This window comes from Lytechinus variegatus, chromosome 3, assembly GCF_018143015.1.
Source record: "Lytechinus variegatus isolate NC3 chromosome 3, Lvar_3.0, whole genome shotgun sequence".
NCBI lineage: Eukaryota > Metazoa > Echinodermata > Echinoidea > Temnopleuroida > Toxopneustidae > Lytechinus > Lytechinus variegatus.
In genome coordinates, this window is record NC_054742.1 from 17132855 (window position 1) to 17149717 (window position 16863).

Sequence of the window (16863 nt, forward strand, 5' to 3'; positions counted from 1 at the left end):
TAAAGAATGAGGAGGGGAAATTTGAGGAGAAATTTTGAACCCTTGACTATTAGATATGATGCAGAATATTATGACTCACATTTGAAAGAGAGCAACGTGTGGGAATTTGGCAATGATTGTGTCAACATTGCTTGAGTTGAGAGAAGTAATTAACATGTAGGTTCTGCCTGTAAAAAATGTGAACAATTATTCACTATTACTAGGGTTCTTAGAGTGTAGGATATAGATGCATATTCTATCATCTGGATTATTGTAACAACAAGCTCAAATTATTTGAGATATACATGTCTTACGTTGCAAACATCTTCTATTTGTAATGTCCATGCAGTTTTCATTTAACCAAGGAGCATTGTTGGGGTTTGATTAAATTTATATGTGTTATTGGCTAGCATTGTCTGTATACACATAAAAATTAATCTAAATTTAATCATCAGGATTTAACTGTGATGGTGATGAATAAAAAATTCATTCTGTAAATCTGTAGTCAGATTTGGCTTCTATTTATTTATATGATAAATTAATGATAGTCTTTTGTGTTAGATTAGAAGTAGGATTACCCTTTTGCTTACAAATGTTGTTACCTCAGATTATTTCACTTGCAAACTTGTATGACACAATACTGGTTTTTCCCACCCCTATTTATGACAGATGAAGTGAAAGTTTCGTGTAAGGTCATAGGCCATTTAGTCTTGTAATTTGATCATTATCTGTACTAGGCTTGACACAAAACTCTGCTAACACTGTTTAGGGATAGCCTATGTGTTAAGGTTTCTCTTTATGTAGTCATCAACAGTAAATATAGGAATTAAATCGGTTGAGTACAATTGATATAATCATGTTGATTTTTTAAAATTTAAATTGATATAATGTTAGGATGGGCTTTACCTTAAAAATCTTACATGTCTTGTAAAATACCCTGTACTTGAAATAAAACCTTACAGGGTCCTTTGTGTTTATTAAACTGTCATTCCCAGGGTACGCTTCCATTGTATTTCGTTTTAGTTCATGTTTTCAAACTTCCTTCAATAAATGTGTCCATAACATGGGTTTCCCCATTTCTTTTTCATGTATGATAAAGTGAAAGAAACAAAAAAGATTGAAGCAATTTCCTTTACCGAAAAAATTATTCTCCATCAATTTTAGTTTACATTGTGTTTTATGATGGCTCTGTCTTTGTCATGAGATTTTGATGTCTCCGAACTTTTTTATGATAACATGACTTCATATTGTTTTTTTGCTGCTAATAAGAAATGACATTATTTATGTTTACCAGCTCTCTGTGAAAAGTATATGTTTAAATTAGCAACAAGCTAGGGACTAATTGAGTTTCATGCTTTCCATGTAACATAAGTTTTAGGGATTGTTAGGTTTTATTTAAGCCTGAATTTGAAGTAGGGGAGACCGGGATAAGTTGGAACATGGGGTAAGTTGAAACATTGTGGTTTTCTTTAGAGCCTGTAAAGTGAGTTTATGCAGTGCTGCCCTTGGTTTATTGCTATTAATAATACAACATTGTTGAAGTATTATTGCAATAAATTGGGAGCAGTATTGCATAAATTTGTTTTACAGGCGGTAAAGAAAGTGTTTCAACTTACCCCATGTTCCAACTAACCCTGGTCTCCCCTACAGGTGAATGTTCATATCAAACTGTGCTTTAATAGCATGGTGGCAGCAGTGGGATATAACACTTGTCAAAGTCGAAATATTGTATGAATTTATTCTGTTTATTATTTTGATAGTGGCAGTGGTAAACGTAGTGGCAGTGGATGAATCTACATCATCTTTCTTCATCGTAGATTAAGAAAGAAATAGCTCTCAAATTAAGGAAGAAGTCTAAAAAATGTTCTCTGGAAACTATTACTTTTCAAATGCTCTCACAATCCTGATAAAAATGAATTCCCACCCCTTTCCTGAGTCTGAGATTTTATCTAATCTTACTCAAAGATGGAAATATTGTTAGCTTATAGAAAAATGCTATTCCCTGTTGATAGAGTTTGAGTGTGAAGTCACTATGTGCTTTGTGAGGTGAAGGATGTGGAAATGAGACATTAGGGATATCTCCAGGGGCTTCTCCCCTCACCTTTCATTCTAAATTGCAGGGATTTAAAATGAACCCATGACTGTATTTAGGGACCAATTGAATTCTGGATTTAGTTTTAATCATTAGAAAAATATAGGGATTGAAATTAAAATCATCTGAGATTGAAAATATGAATCTATAGGATTAAAACTAAATCAAGAATTTGATTTAAAATACCTAACTACAGTCCACCTGGATTGAATTTAAATCTCTGCAATTTAGAGTGTTAACCATTGCTTTTTAATTATTTGAGTACATTTTCTGTTGTGCCATTTTCTTTGTAATTACCTTTTATAATCAAGTACGTTTTTTTAATGTCTGTATTTTTTTTCTCGAATTCATGATTGAAAAGCAATTCATTTCTATATAGAGTATGAGGAAGGGCTTAACAGAAATTTAGAATTTTAGAATTTGTTTATTTTTTTACAACAAAGTTGTATAAGATGGAAAGTTGTTGAAATGTTAAATTTGCTGCCGTGTTACATTCTGGTGCTATGGGCATTTGGATTGCCTGTGTAAAATACCACAGTAGAAAAGTTTCAGTAGGCCTAATTATTTCAGTTTACATTTTTTTTGTAATGTTGATACATATGTTTTCAAAATGTGATACTTTCATATTCACATTGATCACCTTTTCTTCATACTTCATTTATGTTCCGAAAGATGAATGTATTTGAGTCAGAATAATAATCTTAAAATAGATAGCTGTCAGAATGGCATTTCATTCTAATATGAAGGGCTGAGGGGGTTGAGAAGAAGATAGAGTTTGAAAATTTCATTCCTCCCAGACTGTTAACTCATTTGTTCTAAAAACTTGGGACAGTTGGATGGGATGAATCATGCATCATGATTAAATCGGTTTGCCTTGTGTTGGGGAGCCTTCCAATTTTAAAGCTATACAACTTTACAAGACAAAATTTTAGGCTTAACAAGAACTGGTGTACATTGTACATAAGGGTAGCTTAAGAATGAGCCTACATACATCTCGAGGCCATTGGTGAACTTCAAAGCTTGAAAGGGAAACATACTTTTTGCATGTGGTGAGAATAATTCAAGTTAAATTTAGCTTTATATCTACCCCATACATCCTGACACCATAAAAGAGTTTGAATGAAATGAGTGTTTAATAGGATACAGACTTTAAAGGGATGCTCCAGGTTGAAGATATTTATCTTTCATTAGAGTAAAATTCACAGAGCAAAATGCTGAAATGTGATCAAAATCAGGTAAAAAATAACAAAGTTATTGAATTTTAAAGGTTTGCATTATTCCAGTGAAACAGTTCTAGAAATGTCATCATGAACATTCATTAGATGGGCTGATGATGTCATACCCTCACTGGTTCTTTTGTATTTTATTATATTAATTATATGAAATTAGGTTTATTCAAATTTTTTATACCAAAAACTAAAACAATTGGATTGACAACTGATTAAGTGCATAGGCTATTTATTGAGTTATTTCATCATAATGGAGACACATCATTTACACATGTATGAAAAAATGAAACTATTATGATTTCATGTAATAACATAAGAAAAAGGAATGTGGGGATCTGACATCATTAGCCCACCTAATGAATATTCATGATGATGTGCATATAACTGTTAAAAAAAGTATTACTAAAGTTTAAAATTCAATAGGTTTGTGGAAAATGATTTGTTATCCAATTATGATGAAATTTTTAGCATTTTTTTTTTGAAGATTACTCTATTTATTCAGATATAAATATTCTTAGCCTGGAGCATTCCTTTAATGGTCTCACTAGGAGAAATTAAAACAGTCTTAATAAAACAACCTGTTGGGTATAATTTCAAACATTGGCTCAGATATTTGCCCTTCATAAATACCCTTAAATATCATTTGATTGGACTATGTTTAAACTGTATACCTGATTCATTTTACACACTTGTAAGTTTTGAAGTGAAAAAAAATTTAACCTAAAGATCCAACAAGAAAATCGAAATTATAAAAGCTACTATTAAAGGGGCACTCTGGGCTGAAAATTCTATATGATTACTGAACAAAATGCTGAAAATCCAAGATTATGCAAGATTATTTTGCATGAATAAATGAAAATCCTTTATGCATTAATAACACCAAAGTGTGCACATGTGTGTCTTAAAAAAAATGCTGACAATTAAAAACAAAATTTATTGAATTTTGAAAGTTAGCAATATTTTGTGAAAACAGTTAAATGCATGTCATTATGAAAATTTACTTATAGGCTGAATATGTCACATCCCCACTTTCCTTTTTCTTATGTTATCACATGAATGAAATCATTATTTCATATTTTCATACATGTGTGTATGTTTCCCTGTTACAGCAATGATTATCTAATGCATTAAAATCAGTTGTCAATATTTTTAGTTCTTTGTAGGACAATAGCTGAATTAAGATAATTTTATGTAAAAAATACAAAAGAACAAGTTTGTTCTTTGGATATTCATGAAGACATGCATAGAACTGTTTCTCCCATATCTTTAAAATTTGTTATTCCTTGCCCGATTTTGATGAAATTTTCAGGGTTCAATTTTTCACCTCTTGAAATCATATTATCAGTCTAGAGTACCCCATTAAAAAGAGATTTGTGCCATTTTCAATTTGCTTAGATATGTCATGAACTAAATGGATATTGCTGTATAAGATGCAGAATTTTTAGAATATGATTATGTGAACCTGATACTTTGCTATAAAGTACCTTGATGAAAATGTTTTAGAGTCTATGCTGATATTTAAAAACAATTCAAACTATTTGAATTATTTAAGTATTTTCTGATAATATAATGAATCATTCCATTTTTTTGCCTTATAGTGCAATGACAAGATAATATCACAGCCTTTTGTTTTGTTGCATTAGTATTTTTTTCAAAAAGGTGATGGTAATATGGAATTTTAGATAAAATTTATGGACTTGTGGTATTCAGCAGTTGCGAAAGTCCAAATCACTTAATTTATGAATTCATAAGTATGGGAAAGTTATTTCAGCCCAGCTCAATTCGTGGTTGGGGAAAGTCACATGGAAGTCAGATTTTGAGGTGTTTTCATTATATTTCTTCACTCCCAGCCTTTGTATATTATACTTAAATGTTCATGTAAAGTGCAGGAAATGTTTGAGTGGTGGAAGTTTCTACATGTTGTATCCTCCTCCTGAAGTTCCTTCCTTCTTTCCTGTCCTAAGAGCTTGCATTTTCCAGAAAATTATGTTTTTTTTATAACTAAATTTCACTTCATTGAAATGCAAAAAGTTTCTTGTGCTTTGTACTTTAATTGCAAGTCATTATACTTTAAACTTTCCTTTACAATCTAATGGCATTTTTCTTTGGTAAATTAGATGTTTGATTTATTTTATCTAAAACAATTAATTTGTTATAATAACAATGGCACTACATGATAAGGAATTGTTTTAAATTTGTAATTTCTTTCAGATTATATGTCTCATCAAATAAAAATGTGTAATGGCTCTTTATATCAATTATATATGAGTAATACTTTGTTTTAGTTTCAACTGTTTATATGAGGCCATGCAAACAAACAACTTTCATTTCCTTGTCTATTTCCTTTTCCTTAGTTTTTTTTTAACTATCCCTCGGATTTTCAACTATCACACTCAATGTTATTGTGTCCATATACAATATGCTGAATCGCAAATGATTTGTATGTTGTAATAATTTTGTAACCACATTGAACCATGATGGTAAATGCAGCACTTTTGCCATTTCTGTATTATTGATTGTTATTTGTTTCATGAGCTCTATCACTATTATCCTGATTCATAGTATTAATGCATTTATAGTCCAAAGCAACTTATATTTATATGCTATATATATGCTATATTTATGCTATATTTTTCGTCATGAATATATTCTCAAATATGCAAAATTCTTTGATCCTTGAAGAAGAATATTAGAGAAGCTAGACACAATATTAGGTCTCCAATACACATCGTTATTGAGTTTCCTTAAAGAGAAATTCCAGTAGTTGCAGTAAACACTGATTTCATGAGAAAGTCTGTAAAAGAAGGCTTAATTGTCAGTACATCGAGGATCTAGATCTGGTAAGTTACATTAACTGAACTTTGTGAAATCTACGCAGAAAAATGTTCACACCGAAGATCCCCAACGCAGATAAGAGCACGTGGGACAATGACACAATGTATACCCGAATCAAGTGCTTATTTGCTGATTTCTCAGCAATTACACAATTTCTTCCAGAATCCTTTGGTACATGCGTTATATTCATACAAATGGACACTTTGGTGGTCATTTCATTGGATTCTGTATGAACTCATTTTGATATTTTTACCAAAACTAGCAATTACCTTTAAAGTAAAATGTTATGTTGTATTGATGCAGGTGTCATGATTATTGTCCTGAGGGTACACATGGAGCAAACTGTGCCAGCCAATGTCAATGTCAGAACAATGGTGTCTGTCACCCTGCTACTGGAAAGTGTACATGTAAACCAGGATGGAAGGTAAGGAATATGAGCAATCCTCGTGTCAAAGAAAAGAATTCTATGGATGTCTGCTTTGAACATATAATGCTGGTCCCCAAGTCTGCTTGCCTAACGATTTGAGTTAAGACTTAACATGAATTGCTTTTTATTTCACAAAATATTTCAGTTGATAATGTTCCTTATATATTATAATGAGTAAGTGTACCAAATATCTCATAAAAAATTAAAAGAAATATATGATTTTCAAAAAAAAAACCTGGGGCTGTCATTTTCAGATTAAACCAAAAAATGGTACCCATATTTGTGCACCTATTCACTCACACGATTCAGGGATTTTGATGAAAAGACTGCATTTTCAGGACATCACATGAAATGCACAAAATTATTTTCCACCATTTTAAGTAGGATCTTTTAATGAATACTTTTCTATGCATTGCATGTGTAAAGTCTGTGGTTGTCACATATCTTCTTTTACTAGAATTGCGCGGATACGTGTATGCACAGACAAGGAGACTGCGCAGACTTGGGGAACTTGCCAGACTGTCTTTCTTGCAATTGAACCAATTTTTGCTTACTTTTTTCTGAATTGGTTTCTCTTATGTTGGATCATGATAAGAATTTTGAAAAGAAATGAGATTTGACCTTTAAACCATTTTTAATTGAGGTGTATATGAATTGCTTGGATATCATTTTGTAAAACTAAATTTCTGTCAAGTATCAAGACTCCCCACCTCTGTCGAAATCATTATTGTTATTTAATTTGTAAAGTTTGACTTGTAGCAATGTAATTATTTTTAGTAAGTTTGTATTTTCGTTTGTTGATATATATGTTAATTATAAAAATGAATAAAAGACTCAAATATGTAAAAAGAAAGTATCAAACAAACTTTACATATTATCTTCAAATGAAACAATTGCATTTCCAAAAATCCAAGAATATCATTATTTGCTTCTGATCTGCAGATTAAAGTAACATCTTCCTTATAATTGAGCTTTAATTCAGTTATTAGATTTTATTGATGATGGAGCTTTGACTATTGAGAGCATATAGTGTACTAGTTCAATTGACATGTCATATATCTGGCATGGTTTGAATTCTAATTGATAAAAACAAGTACTTCACACTATCTTTAGCTAACTGTTAGGATGCATAGGAAATCTAATTTATTCACCAGCTATGTTAATTGTAAAGTAGAGCCTGTAGGCCATATCTGTATGAATCCCACCTAATTGGATGATTAACTGTAAATCTAGTCTAATCTTTACTGACAGAGATCTACTCTGTACAAGTATTATATTTAACAAATATCAAACTTAATGGAGTTTTTATTATTGAACATATACTGAAGTTGATTCGTTTTCAGTTGAGTACAGTTATAGCCCATAGTATTCATGTTGTTACTATTTGTTTTACAGGGTGCAGTGTGTGCTGTGCCATGTCGGAAAGGCCGGTTTGGCCAGGATTGCAGTGAGCGTTGTACTTGCTTCAATGGTGCCTCCTGTAACCCTGTCAATGGCACGTGTCAGTGTCCTAAGGGATATCAAGGAGATCAGTGTGAAATGCAATGTCTTTCAGGAACCTTTGGCATCAACTGCCATCAGCAGTGTCAGTGTCAGAATGAAGGACGCTGCTCTACCGTCGATGGCAGCTGCAGGTAAGCACAGCTGGACAAGTTATCAAAACTTTTCCACAAACAAAGCTGTATTACTTGTACTTGAGATTAAGATATAGAAATTATGGGTCAGTTTTGTATATATTTCAGTTTTAAATTATCATAAGCTCTAAAGCTCTGAAAGTGCACTAGGTAGTAGTGCTTGAAAGAGAAATTGAGTGTGATGAAGATATGTTATCATGAATCTTCATTATTTGTCCTTGCCTAAGTAACTATTAAAAAAAAATGTTTTCAGATGATAGTCATCTCTTTGCCATTACTTTTAGGCTATGAGAATCAGTTGGAAATTTAGTACAGATATGTAATGCTAGAGTTTGAAGAGAGCAATACGTCAGAAGTGTCCACTTGTTGACGGAAGCTGCGCGTGAGCGTGATAGGATCATAAGGTAAACTGTGAGATCAATATGTTTCCTATCACAAATCCCTAGGGTACTGTTGTTTTTGGTCCCTTTTTTTTGTCTGAAACCAATTTTGCCAGTTAATAGAGTGCAGCGAGGCAGTGAAATTGTGCAAATTGAAGCAGACTTGATGATTTCTTTAGTGGGTGTATGTGTCTCGTATCTATGCCAATATGTTAATCAGTTATGAGTTGATTGCTATAGAGGCTGTACCTATTTTAGTGAGTGTATGTGTTTAGTATTTGCACCAGTATGTTAATAGGTTTGAAGTTGCATTAGAGACTATGCTCACAATCTGTAATGTAGATGAATATTTGTGAATGTTCAGTAGCATCTTCAGTGAATAGTTTCCATTTTATATGCTTATGTTAATGTCTAAGTGACTTGAAAAGGCATATTTTGGCCAAAATGAAATTCTGCTCTGATATTTGGTTTTTGTCTCACCTGCGAAGCAAAGTGAGACTATAGGCGCCGCTTTTCCGACGGCGGCGGCGGCGTCAACATCAAATCTTAACCTGAGGTTAAGTTTTTGAAATGACATCATAACTTAGAAAGTATATGGACCTAGTTCATGAAACTTGGCCATAAGGTTAATCAAGTATTACTGAACATCCTATCAGAGTTTCATGTCACATGACCAAGGTCAAAGGTCATTTAGGGTCAATGAACTTAGACCATGTTGGAGGAATCAACATCGAAATCTTAACCTGTGGTTAAGTTTTTGAAATGTCATCATAACTTAGAAAATATATGGACCTAGTTCAAGAAACTTGGACATAAGATTAATCAAGTATCACTGAACATCCTGCATGAGTTTCACATCACATGACCAAGGTCAAAGGTCATTTAGTGTCAATGAACTTTGGCCGAATTGGGGATATCTGTTGAATTCCCATCATAACTTTGAAAGTTTATGGATCTGATTCATGAAACTTGGACATAATAGTAATCAAGCATCACTGAAAATTTTGTGCAAGTTTCAGGTCTCATGATTAAGGTCAAAGGTCATTTAGGGTCAATGAACTTTGGCCGAATCGGGGGTATCTGTTGAATTACCATCATAACTTTGAAAGTTTATTGGTCTAGTTCATTAAACTTGGACATTAGAGTAATCAAGTATCACTGAACATCCTGTGCACGTTTCAGGTCACATGACCAAGGTCAAAGGTCAATGAACTTTGGCCAAATTGGGTGTATCTGTTGAATTACCATCATAACTTTGAAAGTTTATGGATCTGATTCATGAAACTTGTACATAAGACTAATCAAGTATCACTGAACATCCTGTTTGAGTTTCAGGTCACATGATCAAGGTCAAAGGTCATGTAAGGTCAATGAACTTTGGCCATGTTGGGGTTTTTTGTTGAATAACCATCATATCTCTGTAAGTTTATTGGTCTAGTTCATAAAAAGTGGACATAAGAGTAACCATGTATCACTGAACATCTTGTGCGAGTTAGAGTAGTATTCAAAGTTAGCACTGCTGCTAAATTGAACCGCGTGATGCAGGTGAGACGGCCAGAGGCATTCCACTTGTTAATATTTTATATTGGTATCATTTTAATGCTAATACATTGGTGTAAGAATCATTCCTATTAGGGTGTATTTATGCACAACTTTCTTACCCTAGAATCATGATCTGAATCTTGATTCAAATCATGATTCTGCAAAATTATGGTGCACTTAGTCAAAAGTGAAAATAAATGTATTTCAAATCACAAACATGAAAAAAAAAATGGGGCATTTGGAACTATGTACGTTTCTGTGGAATCACGAATGAAAAAGGTTGTATAAACATTATTTGAATCATGATTTTATGACGTCAGTCAGGTCACTGTGTCAGGCTATACTTCCGGTGTATGTGCGTACATGCTTAGTGTATGGGTCAAACTGCGCACTGTGATGCGCACTGAATCAGCCCAAATTCAAGGAGAACAGCATTAGAATGAAAGTCATCTAAACCCTAATTCTGTTGTATTGTGATTCAGGTTTATGTTCTGAATTATGATTCTTTCATAAGGTTGCTTAAACTCAGCTAGAAAATGAGTCAATTCATTGGTCCCATGTTCATCTTCACATACAGATAATACAGATAATGTACTCATCAAGAAGCTATGCTTATATTTATAGTGTTCCCTTGATGTATTTCTAATGACTCTATACTCAGTGGAATGTGAAAGTCGGCAGATGATATTGAGATCAAGATTCTTAACCTTGGTGCTTTCACACTTCCTATATTCAGTAGTGTGTGGATGTGGCTTTGATTACTGCTTCCTTCGTTTTTGTGTTGATATATCCCTAAAGGCACTGTCATAAAGATGCCTCAGTGTGGATTTATATTCACCAGGAGAAGAATTAAACAGGGAACAAATTGTTTTAAAAAGAAAGGGAATTCATAATCTTAAGACCTAATTCCGTATTGGGTTATAGTATTTTCTATCAACATAAGCTTATGGAGAGAAAATCCAAAATTTTACCAAAAACCATTACTTTTGATTTAATTCTTGCACCATGTGATAAACAAAAGAAAAAAGTTTTTTTCATTTATTAGTTCACAGTTATAAATTGTTGCATAGCAGAGCAAGACTAAAGGTGCTGCTTTTCCGAAGACGGCGGCGTCAACATTGAATTTTTAGTCTAAGGCTAAGTTTATGAAATGAAATAACTTAATAAGTGTATGGACCTAGTTCATGAAACTTGGTCATAAGGGTAATAAAATATTTCTAAACATTCTGCCTGAATTTCATGTCACATGACCATGGTCAAAGGCATTTTAGTGTCAATGAACTTAGACAATGTAGTGGGAACCAACATCAAAATCTTTACCTACATGTAAGGGCTAAGTTTTAGAAATGTCATCATAACTTTGAAAGTATATGAGCCTAGTTCATGAAACTTGTATATAATGGTAATGAAGTATTACTGAATATCCTCCTTGAGATTCAGGTCACATGACTATAAGGTCGAAGGTCATTTAGGGTCAATGGACTTTGGATATATTGGGGTATTTGTTAAATACCATCTTAACTTTGAAAGTTTCTGGATCTAGATCGATCATCTAGTTCATAAAGCTTGGAGTAATCAAGTATCATTGAACATCCCTTTACATTCAAATGACCAAGTTCAAAGGTCATTTAGGGTCAATGAACATTGGCCATTTTGGGGTAAGTGTTGAATAACCATCATAATTTTGAAATTTCATGGATATAGTTCATGAAATATGGACATAGGGGTAATCAAGTATCACCAATCATCTTACTCAAGTCTTAGGTAACATGATCAGGGTTATATGTCATTTAGGGTCAATGAATGTGGTATTACATTTTTATTTGAATAGGGTTTTGTGAAGTAGGAAATTGTCCACTTCGTTCCCTATAGATCTAACATGAGACTTCTGAAAATATGAATGAGACTCATTGTAAGGAAAGTAAGAAATGAAATTAGGATCCATTTGTCAAAGGTCAAATGATGCAATTGGGGAAAAGGAAATCATAGTTGAGAGATCCCTACTCTGAAGAGTGTCATAAGTAATCCCACATTGATAACCAAGAAATTGTTGTTTCCTTTTCTTTCTCCATAAGGTACTATGTACTTTTAAGTTTTCAAGATATTGCAAGTAAATATAGATAATTGGTTTTCTACATCTTCTGTGATCAACATGAACATTGCAATGTTACTCAAATTTTCAAACTTACCTTATTTTCATTGAAATAAATACATTGAAAGTAGATCAAGTTAGTTACAAAGGATCCAATCAATAGTATTTATTATCCTGCATAGGTCTACCATGTCCCACCTAATCTATACTCTGATAGAAAAAGTAACATTACAGTGTGATCCTGAGCATATTTACAGTATTCCTGTCATAGTAAGCAAGATTATCTAGCTGTGTAATATAAGCTCTCTAGGATTCTCATGATGACATTCAGACTTATGTATGATTTGAAATTTCCTCTTCCATGAAAGTGCAAGTCTAATAAACCATGGGGTTTTGTGTGCATCATTGCACATTGACAAGCTGGGTATATAAAATAGAGAATCAGTATCATGGAGCCTTAGAAGTATTTTGGATAAAATGATAATTAATTCTGAAAACTTGGCTTGCCGATGAGACCATGCAGACCATTTCCAAAAAGAATTTGATTTGTATTTTGGTTATAAGACACTATATAAATGTTACTGCAATGGGTTTTAAAAATATTTCTTTTTATTGATATCCATATGGGTCTTTCTTTCCATTTATTTGTATGGATTCATGTCTGTAGGAACATTATTATGAAATTCATGGATCGGCAGTTCCATGTTAAGTGAATCTTTAAGTTGCTTTGAAAATTGGAAGTCCATATTCTGCTAAATTACAAGATTATTCATTGGTCTTTGGTCATGTCTTGGTCTTTCATACAATCATGTCCTAATAAACTTTGTAACTAAGTTTTAGTGATAAGAAAACATTGACAAGTCCAGTGCATACATAAGAGAACTATTCTTAAGAACAAATTATAACGTGAAATTGACCTATTTAGAAGTGACATCATGTTCCTTCTTTAAATGGGGAAATTCATATAATATACCCCATGTTGCCTCCTACATGACCGCAAATATATTTTCAGGCAACAAAATTTCATATTTTGTCAGTGTCTGTTATGAGTGGATTGGATTGGTTCTCAGTCGTATGTATATCTGGGTCAACCACAAATCTATGTAACAATGTATCGCTTTGTCCTTGATATACTATCATTCTGACAGCTCTTGGGATGTTAGGAGGGTTTCTTTGTCAGAATTGGGTCTATCATACCTAACTTACTTTATGTATACTACATTTATGTATGTCACTATTACTCAGTCTCTTCCCCTGTTATTCTATCACATTTCTTGATTATGTTCAATATAAATTTTATCTATTCTATTTTGATTGTCTATCTTAACATCTCGACTTCCTCTCGCTCACTCTTCTGTCTTGGTATGATTTATATCTCTTCTTGTTGCTTGTCTTCCCTTCTCTGTCTCTCACTCATAGCTTCTTTCTCTCCCTTTCATTTTCTTCCATCTTGCTTTAATTCATTTAACCTGAAGTGAATTTGTCTAATCTTACAATAATGTATGCATCTTATTTCTCAATTTATTTCATGTGTGTCAGCTGTCAAGATGGATTCCTTGGGCAGTATTGTGAAGAGAGCGGTATGTACTCAATAACATTCAGTGGTATTTGATAAAAAATAATAATTCAGAACTTTTAAGTTATTTTATATTATTTCAATATTTATCTCTTTTTGCAATGTTAAATTAAATGCAAGAAACATACAGTAGTTGCCATTTGATGTCAAAATAGTTCTATACATCTGCCTTTATGACATAGAGGAATGACCTGAGAAAACAATAACAAAACATGGTACCTAGGTTTTACCATCATAAGGCCAGTTCCTGCCTGGTTATGTAAGAGTTTTATTTCAGAATGAGCTGACCTTTTGGGACATGGGAAATTACCATGACTAAGGTAAAGGATTCTGATTGTAATGTGTGTTTGCTTTAGTTGAAAATTTATCATTTTTGGTCTTTCTTGCTTTTTTTCGTCTTTGCAGTATGTCCTTCATGGAAGTATGGAAATAACTGTTCGAGTCTCTGTAGTTGTAATATTGAACACTCTACAAGGTAGGTATCAAATATAACTTGATATCACTATCAGCTGAGTAATTCATGTTGTTCCAAAATAACATCTAAAACATTTCATGTGTCAGATGAGTGAGAGATAAGACAGTAGCTGCTTCTAATACATGGCCCTAGGTATATATACACTATTGTGTTGCAAGTTAGATGTCTTGTGTAAATAAGACAAGACTTTATTTAGTTGAATGCCATGGAAAAAACTTTGTCCTTAAAACAGAAATCTGTATCTTCATAGGACAAGAAATAAGAGTTTTGTGTGAACATATTTTTCCCATTACTAAGTGCTTTTTGGCAATCAGCCTATCCACTTGTTTCACATCAGAAATAAGTGTATGATGTGTTGTTGAAGATATAAAGTGTTTATCTTACAAAGATATTTTGCATTAAGATATATGGTTCAAAATCTAATATGTTGTTACATATAAGGAATGTTTTCTTTAAAGCATTGATTTGAATGTAATGTAAGACATGGAAAACATGGAATTGTCTTTTGAACAATGATGTCTGTGAGACGCTGCTAATTGCTTATAAGTTTGTATATGTTTTGAAGGATTAGACATTTCAGGTGTCCATTTTATTGTATTGTATAATGGGAATGATCATTAGTACATCTGGTATCAATCTGTTGTCATTTTTGTAACATAATATGATTCATGTCTCAAGATGACAGAATACCCCTTGGAACAGGAAGACAAAGCTTCCTATAAAAAAGCAGTGTCTTGTCACATCCATTAATTATTTAATCTTTACAGGTGCAATAACAGATAAATGTATTATAAGAGGAGGCCCACATTCACTACATGTATGTAATTTATAAGTCTGTAAGGTCTTATCTTATGATACACGTGTATGTGTATGGTGGTTGAGGAAATTAAAGCCTGTGCATAGCTTTGGTAAAGGGTCAATAATGTCACTGATAATCGAATATCATCTAATATGACAGTCTTACTGAAGCGTAGAGACCATTAGATATTTTTCCAACTGCACTTCTCTGAGAAAATTTCAAATATTCAAATCTTGGATATATAGCGCCCTCTCTCGGCGATGCTTGTTTTAAATTTAAAAAATGGGCATTCAAGCAATTATCTTATAAATTTAGTGATTAGATATCCAAAAGTTACAGACAAAGAACATATCTTGAAAGTTTCAGCCCATTCCATGATTTGGAATAGTATTTAATTGAAAAACAAAAACACACAGATATTTTAATTTGATCGGGTGACCCGATCAAGTTAAATTTCCATGTAAAATCGCAAAATTTATCCTGTAAAACACATTTTCATTTCATATCCTCCACATCATAACTGTTATAGGGCATATCCATTCATATTAGCTAGCAATGAATTGGTATAGTGATAGGTGCATTTTGGTGGATTTACCAAAACTATACACAAGCTTTAAACTACAAGTCCTCAAATAAATCATTCGTGACAATTTCCTATTGTTCATTGACTTGCACAATATTAACTTTTTAAGTTGAGTTGAGACTGAGAGAGCATGATTCTTATGAAGGTAGCAAGCCAAAATTTTCACTTTACTGGATAAGTATTTGAATCAAGTTTTCTTCCGAAGTGATCATCCATAATTGTTTTATTTGTGCAGAATATATCAATTTAGACATAATACAATACCATGGATCATATTTAAAGTATCTCCATTAGACAGGGAACTTCTACAGAGTTAGGCAAACACAATGACATAGTCATCATGCACACTGTGAGTATGATGACTCTGTGTATAAAGAACAGTTTCATTGGTCACTGGAAATGGCCTTCACTAGAGGGGCACTCTGTATTTATCTGTATGCATTGCGTATTACAACTAATCAACAAATCATTTCTTCTATCATTCTCACATACAGTTGTCATCCCATAACTGGACAGTGTAAGTGTAACACCGGCTATGTTGGTTCAGAATGTGATTTTACATGCCCTCTTGGTTCTTATGGCAATGGTTGTTATCAGATATGTGAATGTCAAAATGGAGCTCATTGCAACACTGTAGATGGAACTTGTACATGTGCACCTGGATGGCAGGGAAGAATGTAAGTATTTCCATTGGTATCACATTAGTTACTACTTAAAATGTATTTGTCAATGATTTTAAGTATTAGGTTTCCTACATGTAATTATATCTGCTAAATCAAATACTCTAGGGTCCCATCTTACAAAGATTGGTCTGATCAATCACAATTACGATTGATCTGAATAATCACAATTACGATTGATCTGATCAATCACAATTACGATTGATCTGATCAATCACAATTACGATTGATCTGATCAATCACAATTACGATTGATCTGATCAATCACAATTACGATTGATCTGAATAATCACAATTACGATTGATCTGAATAATCACAATTACGATTGATCTGATCATCTCAACTATGGAAAGCAGACATCAACATCTAAAATGCATGTTTCTTCAAAATATTTTCTAGATATCATGTAAAGTCATATATGCAATGTTTTCTTGAATATTCAGTGTGCCTTTCTTTGCATACCAAGGATATCGTACAAATTTTCTGGAAAAAATTATGACACTGATGGATTTCCAGAGTTACGATTTATTGGATCAGAC

The 16863-nt window shown here is 32.7% G+C and overlaps 1 protein-coding gene across 1 annotated transcript in view; it reads left to right on the plus strand.

Moving 5' to 3' along the window:
- LOC121410360 (multiple epidermal growth factor-like domains protein 11) overlaps positions 1–16863 on the plus strand; it is a 67432-nt gene that overhangs the window by 32848 nt on the left and 17721 nt on the right. Inside the window, exons 8-12 of the mRNA XM_041602393.1 lie at positions 6439–6559; positions 7958–8196; positions 13750–13790; positions 14192–14261; positions 16138–16320. Of these exons, the coding sequence (XP_041458327.1) occupies positions 6439–6559; positions 7958–8196; positions 13750–13790; positions 14192–14261; positions 16138–16320 (654 nt within the window). The remainder of the gene's footprint in view (positions 1–6438; positions 6560–7957; positions 8197–13749; positions 13791–14191; positions 14262–16137; positions 16321–16863) is intronic.